Raw genomic sequence first — 23,266 nt, 5'->3', positions numbered from 1 at the left:
AAGCAGGGTGACATGGCATAGGCATCGGTGGAGCCGCCTTGAGTCATATATATTAAGTCATCTACAACCGAAAATGTCGAATCCTGGTAGAATTAATAAATTATATTTGAGGGATTTTATTTTAATGCAAAAGAAGATGAACACATCGGCACTATCTTACACAAATTCCTGATGATCCTCTTCTTAATTTGGCGGAAACCTCATCAAAGTTTTTTTTGGCGATAAAGAATCAAATTTATAGTACTGATGTAAAAAAGGGTTTTACTTTGAAAAGGATTTCATGATAAATCTTGTTTTAGAATCATTAAAGGATAGGTATGGGCAAGTAGTGATGATGATGATGATGCTATCCATTGGCTGAGTATACTCAAAAACCCATTATGATGATGATGAACTTTACCCCATGGAGTAAGTGATTTTATTATAATTTGTAACTAGGAAGTAATTAAACCAGTTAAATGGTTGTTTAGTGGGATCAAACATGTGACATAAGTGAGGAAGATAATATAGATTAATCCTTAAAACCAAAAAACAATTAGGCAAAAGGAAGAAATGTTTGTACATGACATGGAGATGTTGTTGGGAGGGGATAAATTTGGTTAAAAAGAAAAGAAAGGATAATGGAATGAGGGTGGGGCCTACCATGAGCTAGCCGACCTAAACGTGGAAAGCTGATGAACACTAACCTTTACCTTACCAACCACATACAAAATCAATCTGGATTTCTTTCTACCATTTCTTCGAAATGGGAAACTAAAAAGCACCTTCGTCCTCAATTTTATGCATTCATTTCCTCCTAAATTTATTTCTGGACTTCACCCACGCACTCAAGATTTTACAAAAAAATTACACTTACTTCTCCTTTGATCAAACACACACATAAACTTCATAATTTTATTTACTATATAAATTATCTGTTATAATGTTTTAATAATAAATAAATTTATAAACAAAGCAGCAACACAGTAATAAAAGAAATATATGAAATAACTTGCATATTAATCTGAAAACGCATTTTTATCTTTTTACATGTATAGCTAATATTAAAATTTTATTAATCAAACTAATATATTTTTAAAGTTTTAATTTAATTATTAGAATATGTTATTAATTATTTTCTTTAAACAATAAAAAGGGGAAGGAAAAAAATGTAATTGTCATCATTGAAAATTTACTTAAAAAAATTTACTTCTGAAAGGATTCATGTAACACCCCTAATTTTTATCCGCTATCAGAATAGGGTTACGGAGCATTACCGAACTTTACAAATTAAATACGGACATTTCTTAACTTTTGTTACACATATTAAGAATCAATTATATAACACTCATATTGTCCCTTAGATGGACCTTCGAGGCCCAATATTCACCTTAGAAGTGAATCAGGACTAAATCGGGTACTCAAGGAATTTTTTCCAAAGTTTCAAAAATTTTCTTAGAAGCAAGGGACACATGCCCGTGTCTCTACCCGTGTGAACAAAAATAGGTCATTTTAAGGCCACTTTTCTCACCCATTTTGACATTAACCTCTACTCAACATTCACATATACCAATATATCTCAACCAAACAATCACTACAAGCTAAAACATGTTCTCAACATGACATAACATCACAAATATTTCATTTACTTATAACTACCTATTTAACTCATTTCATTGATTTATCAAATTCTACTACTAATTACATGCATACAAACATTTAATATTCACAACCACAATTCAAACTATTTCATTGTCAAACCAACCCTATACATGCCATATAAACCAAAATTTACATTGCAAAAACTACCGAAATAAACTGGATAGTGTAGCTTGATGTGTTGATCCGATCTTCCAACTACACGTTAATCTACAAGAATATTAAACAACATGAGTAAGCTTAACGAAGCTTAGTAAGTCCAATAGGTTAAACATTAATCTTACCGAACTTAATATAATATAATAAATTAAATTGTAAATAAATCATACATTTTTCCCTGTCAAATACAATATAATCAATAAACACATTCCTTCAGATCAATATCAATAATAATTTATAAATCTTTCAATTCAATCACATAAGTCTCTTACCATTTCTTACTGAATCGAAGAACGACTTACAGATATGAGTACATCGTTCTTTTTACGCCATAGTCCAACTATAGTCTTATATATACATTGCCATGGCCCTGCCATGGTCTTACATTTGTAGTGTCATAACCCAGTTATGGTCTTATCATCAGAATGCCATAACCCAACTATGGTCTTACACATGTATCTATACTACCATGATCTAACCATGGTTTTATGTTCAAGGTGCCATAACCCAATTATGGTCTTTTCATTAAAATGCCATAGCCTAACTATGGTCTTACATTTAAACATTGCCATGGTCCAACCATGGTCTTATCCGTCAATTCATTTTGTTCCAATTCAATTTTCATACTTCTACAATAATCTTAATTTCAACAAAAAAAATATGAATAAATATATTATACCATTCCTAGATTAACAAATAATCATGAAAGTTTAACCATATAAACTTACCTGGGTTGGATTGTAAAATTGATAATAGTTCAGGGACTACTTGGCTAATTTCCCTTTTTCTCATTGATCTATGAGCTCTTGATATGAAGTAAAAATATAAAAACCAGCCTAAGAAGCTCTCTAATGGTTGTTTTTGGCTGAGAATTGAAGAAGAATTGCCTAAAAATCTTTAGATTTCTTTTTATTTAAGCTTAATTTTACCAAATTTATAATTTTGCCCTTAAATCACCTAATTCCAAGGATTTTTTTTGCTTATGCCACTTCAGCCATTCCTTGGGTGTCTAATTTCCCTTTTAGTCCTCCATTATTTATCATTTATGTTATTTAATCACTTTAGCAAGTTTTGCACCTTTTCAATTTAGTCATTTTTAATTAATTAACTATCGAAACGATAAAATTTTTTAACGAAACTTTAATACTACCTTAATGACACACCGTAAATATTTATAAAATTATTTACAGCTTGGTTTATAAAATCGAGGTCTTAATACCTCGTTTTCAAAACCAATTGATCTAACAAATATTTCTAAAGCATAATTCACTAATTCATAAGCCTTCCTAAATTCATAACCAACTCATAAACATTATATAATAAAATTTACGAGCTCACTTGTCGGATTTAGTGGTCTCGAATCACTATTTTCGACACCACTAAAAATTAGGCTGTTACAACTCTCCCCTCTTTAAGAAAATTCGTCCTCAAAATGTGTTACCTGAGAATAAGTTCAGATACTGTGATCTCATCGATTTTTTGTTTCCCAAGTAACTTCCTCCGAACCATGACGGTGGCATAATACTTTAACTAATGGTACTCGTTTATTTCATAGTTTTTTAACCTCTCGAGTCAAAATTCTTATTGGTTCTTCTAAGTACTTCATATCCGGTTGTAGCTCAATTTCACTATGAGGAATCACATGCGAATGATCTGATCTGTACCGTCTCAACATCGATACGTGAAACACGTTATGAATTTTCTCAAGTTCTGGAGGCAAAGCTAATTTATAAGCTACAGGGTTAATTCTTTCAATAACTTCATACGGTCCAATAAGTCTTGGACTTAGTTTCCCTTTCCTACCGAATCGTAGTACTTTCTTCCAATAAGAGACTTTTAAAAACACTCAATCACCAACCGCAAATTCTATATCTCTTCTTTTCAAGTCTGCATATGATTTCTGATTGTCAGAAGTAGCCTGCAAACTGTCTCGGATGATTTAAACTTGATCTTCAGTTTCTCAGATTAAGTCGACTCCCACTAGCTTGGATTCACTCAATCCAGACCAATACAACAGGGTCTTACATTTTCTTCCATAAAGAGCTTCAAATGGTGCCATTTTTATGCTAGATTGATAATTATTGTTATATCCAAATTCAGTTAACGGTAAATACCTTTCCCAACTACATCCAAACTCGAGTATGCGACACCTTAACATATCTTCCAAAATTCGAATCACTCGTTTTGACTGCCTGTCAATCTAAGGATGAAACGTAGTGCTGAAATTTAGCTTTGTACCTAGAGCTTCTTACAATTTACTCTAAAATCTCGATGTAAACCTCGGATTCTGATCTGAAATAATAGACGTGAGAACCCTATGTAACTTCACAATCTCAGATATATACAATTTCGTTAACTTCTCAAGCGAAAAGTCTGTTCTAACTGGGATAAAATGTGTCGATTTAGTCAATCTATCAACAATCACCCAAATTGAATCTTTCTTTCTCGAAGTCACAGGTAATCCAAATACAAAATCTATCGTGACATACTCTCATTTTCACTTAGGTATCATGACAGGTTCTAACAAACCCGTAGGTACCTGATGTTTTGCTTTGACTTGTTGACAAATCAAATACTTTGCCACAAACTCACAAATCTCTCGTTTCATACCCAACCACCAATACATTCTTTTCAAATCACAATATATTTTTGTACCACCCGGATCAATGGAATATATGCTACTGTAAGCTTCAGAAATAATGTCATTTTTCAAATCTGAATTATGTGGAACACAAATTCTATTGCGATAACCCAACATACCATTATCATCAATGGTATACTCTGAACTTGTAACATTCCCTAACCCCAAATCATCGCCAGAACAGGGTTATGAGGCATTACCGGACATATCGGATAATTTACAATAGTTTTAAAATAAATAACGAGCATATTAAAATAAATCATAAATTCATATAATATTTTACAAGTGTACGCTTGTACTTTTTACACATATATATTACCATCACCATACAATTGTCGAAATATTGATTTATTTTGTATAATAATATAATATAATATAATTAATTTATTATTTACTTATTTATTAAGAGAATATATAATATACATATTTTAACTAATAAAATATCCTTGATATTTTACACTTAAACTGCCTCAATCCTTGCAATTGACTTATTTACCTTTTTAGTCCTTTTAACTTTTCTTTAATCTATAATTAAACTTCTACCTCTATTGCAATTTAATCCTTTCTGCTAATTACTCCTAATTAAACTAAATTCACCTATCTAAAACCTAATTAAACACACAACTAGTCTAGTAAATATTTGTAATAATTATTTTCGAACTTAATTTACTAGGACGAAGGCCTGATATTATACTTTTTCGATGCCCGTGAATTTTTGGGTCATTACATTTCTCTCCTCTTAATAAATTTCGTCCTCGAAATTTACCTGAGAAGAGATGAGGATATTGTGCTCTCATCGTCTCTTCTGGTTCCCAAGTCACTTCTTCCACACTATGACTTCTCCATAAAACTTTTACTAAAGGAACCCGTTTATTTCTTAATTCGTTCACTTCTCATGCTAATATCTGAACCGGCTCTTCTTCATAACTTAAATCAGATCGAATTTCAATGTCTTCAGTGGGAATAACATGAGAAGGATCCGATCTATATTTCCGAAGCATCAAAACATGAAAAACATCATGAATTTTCTGTAATTCTGGAGGTAAGGCTAATCGATAAGCAACAGGCCCAATTCTTTCCACAATCTCATACGGTCCAATAAAACGTGGACTCAATTTTCCCTTCCGACCAAATCTCAGAATTTTCTTCCACGGTGATACTTTGAGGAATACTTTATCACCAACGGAATATTCAATGTCTCGTCGTTTCAAATCTGCATAAGATTTCTGTCTATCGAAAGCAGCTTTCAGTCTATCTTTAATCTTTTTAACTGTTTTTTCTGTCTCTTAAATCAATTCCGGCCCAATCACTCTTCTTTCTTTTAATTTTGTCCAACATACGGGCGATCTACACCTTCTACCATATAAAGCCTCATACGGAGCCATTTGAATACTAGATTGAAAACTATTATTATAAACAAATTCTGCTAGTGGCAGATATCGTTCCCAACCTGATTCAAAATCAATGACACAAGCTTGAAGCATATCTTCCAAAAGTTGAATTACCCGTTCAGATTGTCCATCAGTTTGCGGATGAAAAGCTGTACTGAAATTAAGTCGAGTACCCAATGATTCATGCAGCTGCTTCCAAAATCTCGATGTGAATCGAGGATCTCGGTCTAAAATTATCGATATTGGAATACCATGTAATCTAACAATTTCCCGAATATAAACCTCGGTAAGCTTCTGTAATGACCAATCAGTTTTAACTGCTATAAAATGAGCTGACTTTGTGAGTCGATCAACAATTACCCAAATAGCATTCTTTTTGCATGCTGACAACGGTAGTCCCGCAACAAAATCTATCGTGATACTATCCCATTTCCATTCGGGAATATTAATGGGCTGTAACAAACCTATTGGTACCTGATGTTCTGCTTTTACCCACTGACAAGTCAGACATTTACCAACATACTCGACTATGTCTTTCTTCATCCCTGGCCACTAATACAGTTTTCGTAGATCACGATACATCTTCGTTCCACCAGGGTGCAAAGCAAAAATACTATCATGTGCTTCTCGAAGAATCAGTTCTTTAATCTCGGAAGTAGTTAGAACACAAATCCGATTCTAAAATCTCAAACAGTCATGCTCGTCAATACTAAAATTTTCCATCGTACCATGTTGTACCATTTCCCTTTTCTTCATCAACTTCTCATCTTCTAGTTGTGCTGCTCTGATTTGATCAAACATTACCGGCTTGAATCTTAACTCAGCTAACAAACTTCCATCATCATTAATACTAAGCCGAGCAAACATTGCCCGTAATTTAACCACTACTTTTCTGCTCAATGCATCTGCTACCACATTTTCCTTTCCTAGATGATAATCTATAACACAATCATAATCTTTCAGAAGTTCTATCCATCGTCTCTGTCTCAGATTCAACTCATTTTGTGACAAAAGATATTTAAGACTTTTATGATCAGTGTAAATATAATATTTCTCACCATACAAGTAATGCCTCCAAATCTTCAATGCGAAAATTACAGCTATTGGCTCCAAATCACGAGTCTGATAGTTACGTTCATGTGGCTTCAACTGTCGAGATGCATAAGCTATTACTTTTCTATCCTGCATCAATACACAACCTAAACTATTTAAAGAAGCATCACTATAAACAACAAAATCTTTCCCCGACTCTGGTAATGTTAGAATTGGTGCCTCTATCAACATTTGTTTCAATGTTTCAAAGCTTCTCTGACACTGTTCATCCCATATAAAAGGAACATTCTTTTGTAGTAGTTTTGTCATTGGTAATGCTATCTTCGAAAATCCATTAACAAACCTTCGATAATACCCAGCTAAACCCAGAAAACTGTGTACTTCTGATACATTCTTTAGTGCTTTCCATTGAACAATTGCCTCGATCTTCTTCGGATCAACTCTAACCCCATCAACAGATACTACATGTCCCAAGAATACTACCTCTGATAACTAGAATTCACGTTTACTCAGTTTCCCGTACAATTGTTTCTCCCGCAGAATCTGTAGCACAGTTCTGAGATGCTGATCATGCTCCGACTCTGAATTCGAATAAACCAATATATCATCAATAAAAACCACCATAAACTGGTCTAAATACGATTGAAAAATACAGTTCATCAAATCCATAAAAGCAACTGGAGCATTAGTCAACCCAAAAGGCATCACCAAAAATTCATAGTGACCATATCGAGTACGAAATGCAGTCTTCGAAACATCACTTTCTTTTACTTTCAGCTGATAATACTCAGATCTCAAATCAATCTTTGAAAATACCGAAGCCCCTTTTAGCTGATCAAATAAATCATCTATACAGGGCAACGAATATTGGTTCTTGATTGTCACTTTGTTTAACTACCGGTAATCAATACAAAGCCGCATCGATCCATCTTTCTTTTTAACAAACAATACTAGAGCTCCCCAAGGTGAAATGCTCGGTCTAATGAATCCACGATCTAGCAAGTCTTGTAACTGTACCTTCAACTCTTTTAATTCAGTGGGCGACATTCGGTACGGAGGTATAGAGATTGGTGCTGTACCCGGATACACTTCTATAGCAAATTCAACCTCTCTGTCAGGTGGTAAACCCGGTAGTTCTTCAGGGAATACATCTGGAAACTCACATACAGTTCTGATCTTGCTACACTGATTACCAACCGAATCAGAATTAATAACATAGGCTAAATATGCTGTACAACCTTGTTGAAGCAAATTATTAGCCTTTATTGCTGAAATAATACATGTCGGTCCATTAGTACGGATACCATTCACCTCAATTCTGTCTCCGTCTTCTGTCTGAATACTAAACTTCTTTTTATAACAATCCAATACCACTCCGTGTTTAGACAACCAATCCATCCCCAGTATTATATCAAAATCCCCAAATGGCATAATCAACAGGTCAATAGGAAAAGTTTTATTTTGTATAATTAACGGGCATCTCGGACAAACCTGATTCACTAATATTGTTTGCCCCAACGGACTCGACACTTCTACAGTCACTCTAGATACTTCAAAATTAAATTTTCCCAATTCAACTAATTTTGAATTTATATAAGAGTGTGACGATCCGGGATCAATTAAAGCATAAACATGCTCAGAATATAGTAAGAATATACCTGTTACTTCATCGTGGGCGTCGCCTTCTTCCCGTGTTCTGACCACATAAGCTCTGGCCGGTGCTCTTGCCTCTGATTGCTATGTAACTATGTCACCACTTCTCCGAACACCTCCACCTCTGGATACAGAACCACCTCTGCCCGAACCTCTACCTCGAGCAGTAGATACTGATCTCTGTGATGCGTCAAATGTATCATTTTTATTTTTCGGACAGTCTTTAACAAAATGCTCTGTTGACCCACAGTGGAAGCAGCCTCTAGTCACTTTCCAACACTCACCTAAATGTTTCTTCCTGCAATATCCATATTTTGAAATTTTCACGTCCCGAGGCGGTGCTCTTACACTACCAGTGGATACCGTCGTCTGTTTTCCCTGGCTTCTGCCCATTCGATCAGATCTGAAACTTGACCTTCAACCACCTCTAGATTATCGAGATCTTTTCGGTAAAGGATTTAAAATAGTAATGCCAGCCCGTTTTCAAGTTGATCTAGCTGTCTCAGGCTTTTTATCCAAACCCAACACCTGCTCAACCATATTTGCTCTCTCTACTAAATCTAAAAAATTCTGTAATTCTGTGTGACACCAGCTATACCCTGATCTCATCTCTCAAACCCCGAAGAAACCTTTTACAACTATCAACCTCTGTCAGTATGAACTCGGAAGCATATCGACTGAGTTTGGAAAATTCACGTTCATAATCTATAACTGACAAGTTACCTTGTTTCAACATAAAAAATTTCTGCCTCTTATCTTCGATATACAGTTCCCCAACATATTTCTTCTGGAATTCTTTTTGGAATAAGTCCCATGTCACATGTTCTGTAGGGAGATGTCGTATTACAGATTCCCACCACAAATATGCTTCTCCTGGCAGTAGAGAAACAGCACAGATCAAGCTCTCTCGGGGGCTACATTCTAATTGCAGCAGAACTCGTTTAGTTGATTCCATCCAATTCTCTGCAGTGGATGGATCAATTCCCTTCAAACCCAAAAATTCAGTAGCACCATATTTCCGTAATTCTTTGATTGGGGCTCGTCTAGTAGTAGGAGTAGATGTCGTAGCAGGTACAGTTCCTACTCGTTGCAAAGCATCGGCTATAATTCTCAATAAATGGGATTCATCTCTGTCTCTAACATTTTCCCGTTCTATATTAGGAGGTTGGTTACCTAATGGATTTACACTCGGTGTAGCTTATTCTGTTTCATCCAATTCTCTATCTCTGATATACATTTCTTGATCTACATCTTCCACGTGTTCATTCAACATTTTAACTATAAAACAAAACAAATAATTATATCAGCATCCAAAGATCCCGACTCAGTTTGACTCGACAGTGGCAAGTACATCTAGACTCAATTTCGAGCTCGATTTAGTTCAAGAATCGGCTAAACCTGATAGCTTTGATACCACTAAATGTAACACCCCCTAACCCCAAACCGTCGCCGGAACAAGGTTACGAGACATTACATGACATATCAAACAATTTATAAATAATTCATATAAATTTTACTAATTGACTTCATTCATTTTTTTTAATAAAAATTTCGACAGCATTTTTGCTTATTTTTACATAAAACCCCTGTAATTAAAAGCCATATCATTTCCAAATATAATCAAATCAACCAATTCATGTCGCATTCTCATTTTCTATTTTAAATACCTTCAAATCAAACTCAATTAACATAATATCGATTTAAATTTAACAATATACTAATTAAACACAGTTCAATACCAACACATATTTTCCTTATTCAATTTAATTTTTTTAAAATTCAATTCAATAAAGTTACTTACCTTATTATATGCTTACCATACACATAATTTAAATTTAACATCAAATAATAAATAATTTGAATTATAGTAATGCAAACCCGAATTTTGCTCGATTATTTCTCAATAACCTTCTCCTTTCCTTTGTGTGCCAATGCCTCGAGTTCCTTGTTAGCTAGGAAAATAATAATAATTTACACCATCAATTACAACATTAATTTATAATAATAAAATTTCTATCTAATTTATACTTTAATTCCAATTTAATCATAACTAAATTTATTTACTCTTCTAATTTAATTCACACTCTATTTCTATTCAAATTTCTTCTAAACTCAAATTTAACTACCAAATTTTCAGCATATTTCATTAATTTCAAATTTTCCTCAATTTAATCCCTACAAACATAAAACTTATAGCTTACTTCACAATTTAATCCTTTTTATCAACTCTAACTAGAAATTCTATCAAATAAAACCTCAATTCCATCATTTATTCAACATAAACCCTACTAAAAAATCTATTAACTTTCAAATTTTCAACTTAAATCCAAGAGTATTTGACTCTAGGATTCCAAAAACATCAAATTTATAAGAAAATGACTTGATTTAACTTACCAATTAAACTTCAAGCTTTAGAAACCCTATTTTCCCTTTTTCTCTCTTTTTCTTTTTTCTCTGTTTTGTTTTCGAATGCTATTCTGTTTCTTTTCTGCTTTGTTTCTTTCTTTTACTTTATTTTTATTTTACGTTTGTTTATTATTTAATTAATATAATATTATAATAATGTAATATAATAATAATTTCTTAATTATCTCATTGTACAAAATTTGGATATTATTTCTGTTTGTTTCTTTTGAAAATAGATTTACTGAGGATTCTAAACATATAAACTTTATCCCATAATTATTTTTGTACAATTTTTGACAATTTTCCAAAGTCAGAACAGGGGATTCCAAACTCATTCTGACTCTGTCTAACTAAACTTCAAATATCTCAAAATATATAACTCTTTTGCTTGCTCTGTTTCTTTTCTGTAAAAATAGACTCATTTAGCTTCAATTTCATATATTATTCAGCCTCTAATTCAATCTCCACCATTTTTAGTGATTTTTCAAAGTCACACAACTGTTGCTGTCTAAACTGTTTTATTGCTAAATGTACTATTTCATAATTTCACTTTTTCACTTTCAATCACAATTCAATTCAAAATTCACTTTTCCATTTCTAAGTCGATATTCAATTCAATTCCACACTTATATTCATTATTCAATTACACTTAATCAATTTCCCGATTAACACTTCAGAATAATAACAGATACTCGGTGGATTCAGCACATAGCAACCACCTTACTAATCAATGATGTTCGGTTCACATAGTAGCCTGCACATAGTACTACACACGTGATCGAAACTATCCGGTACACATAGTAGCCTGCACATAGTACTACATATGCGACCTATCATTCCGATACACGTAGTAGCCTGCACATAGTACTACACACGTGACCATCACTTTCACTTTTACATAGTGGCCTACACACAATCCGTGCCACACATGTGATCATTTCTGATATTGAGCTCGATTGGATAGATTCATTGTTTGAGATCGTGGTTGGTAGGAAATGTTGAATTTTTATTTGTTTATTAATGTTGTTAGTGAAATTTTGGTAAGATTTTATTATGAGCCTATGAACTTACTAAGCTTTCTGCGAACTTATTTGTGTGTGTTTATTATTTATTGTAGATTGATATATATATTCGGAGGATCGGATCTACATCAACGATCACACTATCCAGATTTACTCCGGTAGATTTTGTTAAACAACTTTTTAATTTATATGGCATGTATAAGGAATTAAGTAAAAAGTAATAAAATGAATGACTAAGTAGGCAAGGTAAATCTGAATGTGATGGTTGTGTTAGACATTGAAATATTCATGTTTTTAGCTTGAAATGATTGATTGGTTGAACTTTATTAGTATTTAAATGAAGTAGTTGCAATACTGAAATTGGTTGTGAATTGAAATTTGCAAGGAAGGTCAGATAATTATAAAGGGGTTATTTTGAATTTTTTTTAAATAAAATAAAATTGCAATGGAACAATTTTTGGACAACAGCATTGATGTAAATTTGAAAAATCACCAAAAATAGTGTAAATTGAATTAGAAGTTGCGTGAGATATTAAATTAAAGCTGAATAAGTCTACTTTCATATGAAAGAAATAGAGTAAGAAAAAGAGTTATATATTTTTAGATATTTGAATTTTAGTGAGACAGGGTAAGAATGGTTTTTGAAGTCCTCTCTTCTGACTTTACAATTTCATTAAAAATTGTACAGAAGGAATTATGAGTTATAATTTATATTTCTAAATTCTTTAATGAGTCTTTTTTAAGTAGAAATAAGTGGAAACACCATATGAAGTATGTACAATGAGATAATTTAATTTTAGTGACAAGAGGTCAGGATAGTCGATTAGTGAAACAGGGGAAACTTTAACTAATAAACTGTACTAATTGGCTGAACCAAAAATTCTGAAAAATTTATGGTAAAAAGATATATGAGTATAGTTTCATGAAAAATTTACGGATCTAAATTTTGAGTTTTGTAGCTTGAGTCATAATTAATTTAGTGACTGCTGCACAGGTGGATAGCCTTATTATAAACAGTGAAATAACTTTTAAAAGTAAATTTTTATGCCCCGAACTTTTAAGTTAAGTCAAGTAACGTCTCATGGTTGACTCCGGCAACGGTCTCGGGTAAGGGGTGTTACAAAGAAGCTCTCTAATGGCTGTTTTTGGCTGAGAATTGAAGAAGAATTGCCTAGAAATCTTTAGATCTCTTTTTATTTAAGCTTAATTTTACCAAATTTACAATTTTGCCATTAAATCACCTAATTCCAAGATTTTTTTTTTCTTCTTATGCCGCTTTAGCCATTCATTGGGTGTCTAATTTCCCTTTTAGTCCTCCCTTATTTACCATTTATGCTATTTAATCACTTTAGCAAATTTTACACTTTTTTTAATTTAGTCATTTTTAATTAATTAACTATCGAAACGATAAAATTTTCTAACGAAACTTTAATACTACATTAATGACACTCCGTAAATATTTATAAAAATATTTAAAGCTCGGTTTATAAAATCGAGGTCTAGATACCTCGTTTTCAAAATCAATTAATCTAACAAATATTTCTAAAGCATAATTCACTAATTCGTAAGCCTTCCTAAATTCACAATCGACTCATAAACACTATATAATAAAATTTACGAGCTCACTTGTTAGATTTAGTGGTCTTGAACCACTGTTTTTGACACCATTGAAAATTGGGCTGTTACAAATCGTCTGTTGCGTTCCTCTGGCTTTGAATTTCGAAATCATATCTTCTTTGAGTGTGAATATTCTTATAGACTTTAGCAGTAAATTTTGGAATTGTGTGGCATCAGGAGAATGGTTGGCTTGTTGGATCAAGAACTATGTTGGGCAATATCTCAAGGGTAAGACCCTTATCTCATATATTTTTAAGTTGGCTTGGAATACTTATGTACATTCTATTTGGTGCGAAAGAAATGCTAGATTATTTGGTAGACCTACAACTTCTGTGGATTATCTATTAGCAAGAATTCGAGAAGTAGTCTGATGTCGTCTTACTAGAAAACTTATTAATTATTTGGATCCTTATAATAGACAACTTTGTTTAAACTGGAATTTGCTTAACTAAATTTTATTTTTCTTTGATTCTTTGGTTTGTTATACATAACACAATTATTCATCGTTCTTTGTAGCAAAATTTTTCTTCTTGAATAAAATACAAATACTTATAAAAAAATACTACAAATAACTTTAGATACAAAGTAAATAAATCTTACAGTGGCATACACCCTCATAGGAATAAATATGTATTTTTTAAATCAATCTAGTGTTTTTCTATGAAAAAATAATCAAGTTTTAATTTATCTTGCACTGTATGTACACTAAGGCCTAAACCTTGTAATTGATTTTAGGTTTAAATTCCCCATCTATTTTCATATATATTATTAGATTTTTTTCTTATAAATAACTTAAAAATATTAATTAATTACGAAAATAATTTAAAATAAAAATTATATACAAAAATAACTCAATCGATGTTGTCTGACACATCAACAACACCACCTATTTTCTCTTTAATCATCACTTAATTATCATATTTAAAAATAAAATTATTTTGATATTATTATTATATCAGTATATATATTTCAAAATATATATAAATATTCATGGGATACCGTACACCTTACTGTTTTTTGTCTATATTTCTATCGTAGAAAATTCTCTCCCTGTGAGTCCTTTTTTTTTTTTTTCATTTTCTTTACATAAATTAAACAATTTTAAAAACCTACAAAGCACGGGAGAAAAAACATTTTTTCCACGTAAAAGAGGATCCAATTTCCATGTTAATCCGCAATCCCTCGGTCTACTACCGTCTCCTATATATATTTATTATCTATATAAAAATTAAAGAGGAATCTGAGGGTAGGTAGGACCCCGTACCCTAACCAAAAGCCAAAACCAAGAGACCCACCGTCTCCACCGCTGGGTTTTGTGGTTGTAACTTCATCCTCCTTCTTAGGATCAGAATTACTCCGTACAATAGTTAGTACACACCATTTTCTTTCATCTTCACTCCATTCCTAACCCTAACACATGTTATGCTCTATTTAGATATGCCTATCACTGAAGTTAAAAAGTATTTTTTTCTTAAATTTGAATTATGATTTTAATTTAAAAATTTTAATAAATAAACAGCTTTTTCAAAATAAATTTCAAGTTAAAACTTTAACTTTTAGAAAAATCTTTTTAATTGAATATTCTACTTTACAATATCATATTTAAAATAATTTTTTTATCTTCCAAAACGCATTTATGAACAAACTATCAAAATTTTCAAAAATATCTTTTAAACTCAACAATAAACAAACCCTTACTATATTTAAGTCATAATAATGAACGGTTGTGTTCATTTTGATTTTGAAATTAGTAAGATTTGAAAACTGGTTAGATTTAAAGATTGAGGATAGGAATATGAAATGGGAATAATTGATGGTATATAAGAGGTTGTTTTGGTATTGCATTATTGTAGTGCATGAACTAGGAAAGGGTAAAAGAGACAAGGGAAACCCACTTGGGATTGGTTGGATAATAATGATAATAATAGTATAATAATGAGGGAACTGGGAAGTGAAGGGAGGGGTGGGATGGGTTGTTTGGAAGATAGCAAGGTGAAGAACCTAGCCAATAAAGACAAACCAAAGCTTGGGTCGAACCAGTATAAAGCCAGGTAATACTTTATGGGAATTTTCTTGTTGGATGAGCCTGCTGCCCGCCTGCCTTTGTCTTCAATGTCTATCCATCCAAACCCTTGCTTCCAAATCCAGATGGGCCCACTGCCCATCCTAGTGGAACTCAAGAATTCAGATGTTTATCTTCATTCTTATTGGTTGTAATAAAAAGCCAACCCCAAATAATACAACAGCGCGAGTTTTATGAAACCCGCAGCAGTAGCAGATAAGATTATAATCAATTTCCATAATACTAATGTAGTGTAATATAAACAGATGGAGAAAAAAGATAATGCCATGCTGATCCCGGGGTGGTCACCGGTCAGCACCAAAGCTCAGGGGGGATGAACTTAACTAATACACGGTCCACAGTCATGTGAACCCCATCAACTTGCTCAGTGGGGTCCCACCTCACCATACACAGCCCACAACATCCGCATACTGTTCATCTTCCCTCTTTCTCTCCTTCCCTTTCCCTCCCATTCCAGTTCCAACTATTTTCTCCCATAAATATCTATTTTTAATTTTTCTCCCGTCTCTGTCCCCACCCCCCATGAAATGAATCTTCCTAGTTCCTTACCACATCCCTTCCCCCCTCCTCGGGTTGACCTCCCCACATCTCCTTATATATTTACTCTCTCTTACCATAAAAAACCTATGGATTTATCTCTTTTATTTCTTCTCTGTTTTTTTTTGTCAAATTAACCAATACGACTGATTTAATATAATTTAACTCACAACACTTACCTATCCCCTATATATACACAACACATCACACCACAAACCTTCAAACAAACCCAACTCACACCTCTCTTTGTTGCACCTTTTTTTGGTCAAAACAACACAAACAACAAATTAACAAACCCTTGTTCTACTACTATTACTACAACAACATCCTCTGTCTACAACTCAAAAGCAAAAGAAAGTAAAAAAATGGATGGAAGCAGCATAGATGAAAGCACAACTAGTGATTCCATATCCGTATCCATTGCCCCATCAAATATTTCACCTTTGCCTCAGCTCACCAAATCTCCTGACTCCCTCTACCGCGTTGGGAGTGGAACCAGCGTGATTGTGGATTCTGAATCTGGGGTCGAAGCCGAATCAAGAAAGCTCCCTTCTTCCAAGTACAAAGGTGTCGTTCCTCAACCCAACGGTCGATGGGGTGCTCAGATATACGAGAAGCACCAACGTGTTTGGCTTGGCACTTTCAATGAAGAAGATGAGGCGGCCAAAGCCTATGACATAGCAGCTCAAAGGTTTAGGGGTCGTGATGCTGTCACTAACTTCAAACACCTCCACGAAATGGAGGATGATGACATCCAAATTGCCTTCCTCAATTCGCATTCCAAGGCTGAAATCGTGGACATGTTGCGTAAGCATACCTACAATGATGAACTTGAGCAGAGTCGGAGAAGCTATGGTTTCGATGGGAATGGGAAACGTATTGTCAGAAAGGAGGATGGTTTTGGCACCTTAGGCTTTGAGCTCAAAGCACGTGAACAGCTCTTCGAGAAAGCTGTGACCCCAAGCGATGTAGGGAAGTTGAACCGGCTTGTGATACCTAAGCAACATGCGGAGAAGTACTTCCCTTTGCAAAGCGGGAGTGCTTCTTCCAAAGGAGTTCTTTTGAACTTCGAAGATGTGACCGGCAAAGTTTGGAGGTTTAGGTATTCCTATTGGAACAGTAGCCAGAGTTATGTCCTAACAAAAGGGTGGAGCCGCTTTGTTAAGGAGAAGAAACTGAAAGCCGGCGACATTGTTAGCTTCCAGAGATCAACAGGGACGGAGAAGCAGCTGTACATTGACTGGAAGGCAAGAACCGGGTTGGGTTCTGGTTTGGAGAACCCGGTTCAAATGGTCAGGCTATTTGGGGTCAACATATTTAAAATGCCTGGCAGTGAAAATGTTGGTCTAGCTGGTGGATGTAATGGGAAAAGGACTAGAGAAATGGAGCTTTTAGAATTAGAGTGCAGCAAGAAACAAAGGGTAATTGATGCTTTGTAACATCACCTAATTAATTTCCCTCTTTTTTTCTGTTCTTTTTTTCCCTTCTTTTGTTGTTTTTGGAGCTTTGTGAATGTTAAAGACGGTGTAGGAAGAAAAAGAAAGGGGGGGGGGGACATGGAGTGGCTGTAGTAGCAAGTTGTAAAAGTTGAATTGTATATTACAAGACAAAAGGCTGAAGAAAGCTGAAATTAGGTGTAATACATTTCGTCCAAGAAAAAAATATGAAATAACTGTCAATTGCTTCTGTTTTTATATTTATTGATTCCATGTTTAGCTCTTTAGACCTTAATAGCCTTTACGTGGTGGTGTTGCTTTCCCCAAAATATCTCAAAGTTGATTTTCTCGACAAATTAGGCTTCATTTCATCATAGATTGTGATAAGGAGAAATAGTTAGTAATTAGGTATGCAAAGAAACAGCCTAGTTGGTTACTGTTTCATGATTTTGTCCATTAAATAAAAGATGTAGTTTGTCCCTTTCATAACATAACATGTTGGTACACTTTTGTGCCTATCTGCCTTAAAAAACACATGTCCATGAAAGATGATCTTAACTGATGAGTTTGGTTTTGGATCTTAATTTGGAACCACAACACTAAAGAATATATATAAGATTAGGAGTCATAATCTTTGAAGATTTATTATTTACATTATGCAAACCAACAATTAGGTATCGAACCATTAAGTTGTTGGAAGAGGATACGGAGGCAGAGATGATTTGAAATCTTCTGTTCTTTTTGCCCAATAAATTGTGTAGATTTAAACATTAATTTAGTAAGGTTTGTTTACGGACAATACATAGTTTAAGAAAATGGGTTTGGTTTTTTTGGCAAGGGCAAACAAGTTGGAAATTGGAAACTATATAAATATAAAGTTAAATTCAATGAGACAAAAAAACATGGAGCCAGCTAGCTAGGCTGGTTGTGGAGATGATGTAATCTCTTCCTTCAGGAAAGAGAGGTGAGGGGATATGAATATCCAAGAATGTGGTAATGTGCACATGGCTCTGCACTGATGCAGAGCGCAGGTCATGAATCTTGACTAATCACTTCAAAACATGCAGGGGGGGGGATTGAGGTCATTATTATTCAAGGGGTTTGGTAATGAATGTGATCTTTGGTTGGGCTTCAGTAGAATAATGCAAACATGCCATATATATATATTAAGATGGCAATGGGGCATAATTAAATCATTTGACATTGTTTTTGTACTGGGAATAAAAATAAAAAAAAAACTCGTCAAAACCCAATGGGATTCAGGTCGACATAATTGTAGTAAAAGCTGGCACTTGAACTGAAGTTCATAATACATTACTTAAATCATTAATCACTCGGAAATCCACATGAGATCATTGACATTTCCCCCTTAATTTCTTGAGGTGGAAACCTATATTATAATAATGTAAAAGTATACAAAGATTTGATTCCATGAGTTTTATTATTGAAAGAGAGAAAGATCTATTCATGTTTAAGAATTTTCCATGAATGTTCCTCCCAGTTCCAAAAGAAATTGCCGCACATGATTCTTGGCTTCTCATCACCCTCAATTATTTCTAACTTTTTTTTATTACTAGTATTATTTCTCACCCGATTTATTATTATTTAGCACAAGAATAGCTTAGAACATATCTAAATAAGCGAACTTAATATCTTCTACTATCATCTATTCTTGATCGATAGATATTCTCTTCCAACAGAAAGCGGTGGATCCTCAACTATAGCCAATCAATTAACTCTGTCGCCACCCATCTTAGTTAGCTGATCATTAACTTTATTACTATCCTTGGAGTACCATTCATGTATCGATCTAATTTGTTATTATTATATTTCAAAGTATAAATGCTGTGGAGAAAAGCATAAGCCCAATTCGGAGTCAGAGGACTCATTTGGATGTGAAGCACGCAATCAAATGTACAGAAGAAGCCTAGTAGCCCACTGATGACTATTTTCTATTTTATTAAATTATTAACAAACTTGTACAAAACACTCGTGAAATAATAATTTTTTTATAAAAACATGCAAGAGAAAAGGCAAGGGAGGGTTTTTTTAAAAAAAAAATAAGTTACTACTTTTATTTTCTAACCATCAAAATTAAATTCTGAATGAGTAGTTAATTAAATTGAAGTAACATGGAATTTCTTTTTAATACAATTAAATTACTATTTTCATTTTCAATTAGTCTATTTTTTGTGTGTTTTAATATTTTTTTTCCTAAATTAGTATTTAATTATGTCGTAATATTAACTAGTTATGTGGAGAGAGAAGGAAGCTTCAACAGAATCTACTTCCTTAGCTTTAAATATATGGGAATAAAGGAGGTCTTCTTCTTTACTTTTCTAAGTTGCTTGATATATTTTCGGTTAAATTACTCAAGCCTCCTATTATTTTTATATAGTTTGTGAAAGTTGTAGACTTAATCATTGTACTTTTAATTTAGTCATTTTTAGTTCTTATATTTTTTAAAATTTTAAATTCTAGTCCTCATTAAATGATAACGTCAATTTGTTATTTTCACATATTACTCACTAAAAATCTAGTTAATGGATTAACGATGGTCATTACTTCAAGACTGAAATTTCAAATTTTGAAAAAGTATAGGGGTCTAAAATGATTCAATTGAAGAATATTAACCAAATTTACACGTGTAAGCTTAGTATAGGACTAGCAATTAAATTTAACTAAATGGACCTAACTGCTATTGTTTGAATTAGGACTAAAATTTCAAATTTTGAAAAGTAATTGAATTAAAATTGATCAAATTAAAGTACAGGACTAAATTCGTAATTTTATCAAAGTATAAAAACAAATAGCCTAAATTTTCACTTTATTAGTCATTAATGGTCTTTTGCCGGAGATGAATTTTAAAAATTACACATGAAATTTTGGTTGTGGTTCAAAAATATACATAGACTTTTAATTTAAAGAAATAAATACATCAATTTATATGGGTTAAAAATAATTATTTGTGCATGCAATATATAAATATAAAATGATGTGATATCAATAATTGTGTTAATAATGTGTAAGAATTGAATTAAATTTAAATTGTACGGAATATCAAAATAGTAAAACCAACGGACGTGGACATTTATTTATTATGCTAGGTGGTAATATATGTCCCTCATAAACATCAAACAACAACATGGAATAAGGAACATTTTATGTTGATTGCAAGAAGATGTTCCTTTTTCTTTGCGTCTAATGGTTTCATTGACTAGTTATGGTTAGCCTTCCAGTAGTTGGCAACACAAGAAAGCGACTCATAAGAGGATCCACTAGAATCCAATGCCTTGGTAGCACTTTCTTTCAGTTCCTTAACCCTACTCCTGATAACCTTCCCTTCTTCACCCTCCATCACCATCCCCACCACTCTCTCTATCTCTTTTCGTCCAACAATGTTCTGCTGCCCTGCCTCCATTTTTGGCTTGATAGCCACTCCAATATCCTCCACTAGCATTGTTGAGTTCATTCTTTGCTCGGCGTAAAGAGGCCATGTGACTAATGGCACACCATGAACAATGCTTTCCAATACTGAGTTCCAGCCGCAATGAGATAAGAATCCACCTGTAGAATGATGGCCAAGTATGGTAACTTGTGGAGCCCATGATGACACCACGAATCCCACACCTTGAGTCCTATCCAAGAACCCTTCAGGCAAATAAACTTTGGGGTCATTCTCATTCGTTTCTCCAGCATTGAAAAATGTACCTGCACCAGTGGAATCCGTTGGCTTCCTCACCACCCATATGAATCTTTGTTGGCTGAGTTCTAAACCCCATGCCAACTCAGTTTGTTGCTCGAATGACAAAGTCCCACCGCTGCCAAAGGTCACGAAGATAACAGAATCAGGTGGCTGCTTATCCAACCACTTTAGACATTCTACATCAACTACGCTTAGTGTTTCTTCTTGCTTGATAATGGGTCCAATGGGGTGAATAGGAGGCGTTGGTATCTGCTTGAAGAAGGGGTTCTCTTTTATACTTTTGATTGACACAGGTTCAAGATCCTTCCAAGAATTGACAAATATACCAGAGGCTAATGGCAACCTACTAAAATGATGCAACAACCATTTGTACTCATCAATCTTCCTGTTCCGAGCCTGGTCTAACAGGTCGTGGGTTCGTATAGGACTACAACCCGGGACCTGAATCGATTCGGGAAGATCAATGAATTCACAATTAACATCACTATCAAGCTTTGGCAAATATAACATGAAGGCAGAGAAAGCAGCAGAGGTAGTAACATACACGTAAGTAGGAATCAACAATTCTTTACAAACATCAAAGGCTTGTGTAGCGAATATGTCGGTAACTAGAGCATTTGGTTTGCCTAAGGCAATGAGGACTGACTTGAGAGATCGAAGACTGTGGTCTGTAATGACACAGAGTCGGGTTAGGACTAGAACATCACCGTCATTGATGATCTTTTTATCGACCTCAACGGGAGGAAGTGGGACGATGTGGAGATCAGGAGGGAGGTGAGAAGAGGAAAGGAGTTGGTCCTGTGCAGGCGAGGGTTCGTTGGTGGTAATGAGGAGTAAGCTGACATGGATACCATGGTGAACCACCAGGCGCTTAGCGAACTCCAACTGAGGGATGAGATGCCCAAGCCCAAGATTTGGCAGCACTGCAACATGAGGCTTACGGTTCATTATAACGACAAAAATATAGCCAGCAATTGATTGAATGGAGGTTGTAGCCCAATATGTTAGCTGCAAGCTAACTAACTAGCAAATGGCATTAACACACATATATATAGGGCAAATAATGTGATTATTTCTGAAACATATTTTTGAATCAATAAAAGTAAATTTTGTAATTTCTACCATTGATTCACTTTTTAGATATCTACCATGTTGTGACCATTATATCAATTTCAAGAGTATTTATCTTTGGCTAATAAAGAAAATATCATAAAGGAACATTAGCAAATAATAGCAATATGCCAACTTTAAGAATCAGATTCACCCTCACTTTCAACTACACTCATATTGTCAATTGAATGGAATCTGAACTTTTTTATACATCAACTACGCATAAATCAACTATATCATCAAATTAATTATGTGTTTATTTTAAAAAGTTACAATTTACTTGTAGATTTATTCTCAACATGGCAATACCACATTTCAGGATGTTACACTACCATATTAAAAAATATAAACAATGCAACAAAAAATTATGTTATTTTTTTCTCATGTAAACAGCAATGATAATAAGATTAATTACTTCAACTATGAAATTAAATTAAGAGTTAAATATGTTTGAATTAAAGTGCAGCAATGATGGCGAGATGAAAGTGAAAAATAATCATTAAAGGAATTAAATTAATATATATAATTACAATAAAAATTAATTTTTTGGCAAAACTATATTTATATTAAATACTATTTATGTTAGATCATAATTATAAATTACACTTGCATTAAAAATTTATTAAAAGAAAAAATATTTTTATTGATTAATAAAATATATTCAATTTATATTTTTTTGTTTACACAAATTATATTATTTAAAATTATATTTATATTAAAAATAATATAATAAAATTTTGAAATTTCGCGAAAAATTCTCTAAATACCCGATTTAGTCCCGACTTGTTTCTAATGCATATTTTGGGTCTCAATG

General features: G+C 33.4%; 2 protein-coding genes across 2 annotated transcripts; one reads left to right on the top strand and one right to left on the bottom strand.

Annotated features, from left to right (window-relative positions):
- The first annotated feature begins 16,289 nt into the window (after window positions 1-16,289).
- On the top strand, window positions 16,290-17,894 carry LOC107946446 (AP2/ERF and B3 domain-containing transcription factor RAV1). The gene has a single exon (NM_001327511.2). It carries the CDS (start codon window positions 16,566-16,568, stop codon window positions 17,637-17,639), a length of 1,074 nt encoding a protein of 357 aa, NP_001314440.1. The 5' UTR covers window positions 16,290-16,565; the 3' UTR covers window positions 17,640-17,894.
- A 2,808-nt stretch (window positions 17,895-20,702) lies between these two features.
- Window positions 20,703-22,457, bottom strand: LOC121224203 (hydroquinone glucosyltransferase). The gene has a single exon (XM_041107038.1). It carries the CDS (start codon window positions 22,288-22,290, stop codon window positions 20,854-20,856), a length of 1,437 nt encoding a protein of 478 aa, XP_040962972.1. The 5' UTR covers window positions 22,291-22,457; the 3' UTR covers window positions 20,703-20,853.
- Between the last annotated feature and the right edge of the window lie 809 nt (window positions 22,458-23,266).

This window comes from Gossypium hirsutum, chromosome D12, assembly GCF_007990345.1.
Source record: "Gossypium hirsutum isolate 1008001.06 chromosome D12, Gossypium_hirsutum_v2.1, whole genome shotgun sequence".
Lineage (NCBI taxonomy): Eukaryota > Viridiplantae > Streptophyta > Magnoliopsida > Malvales > Malvaceae > Gossypium > Gossypium hirsutum.
Note: the sequence above shows the minus strand (reverse complement) of the source record. Positions and strands in the feature narration are given on the sequence as shown.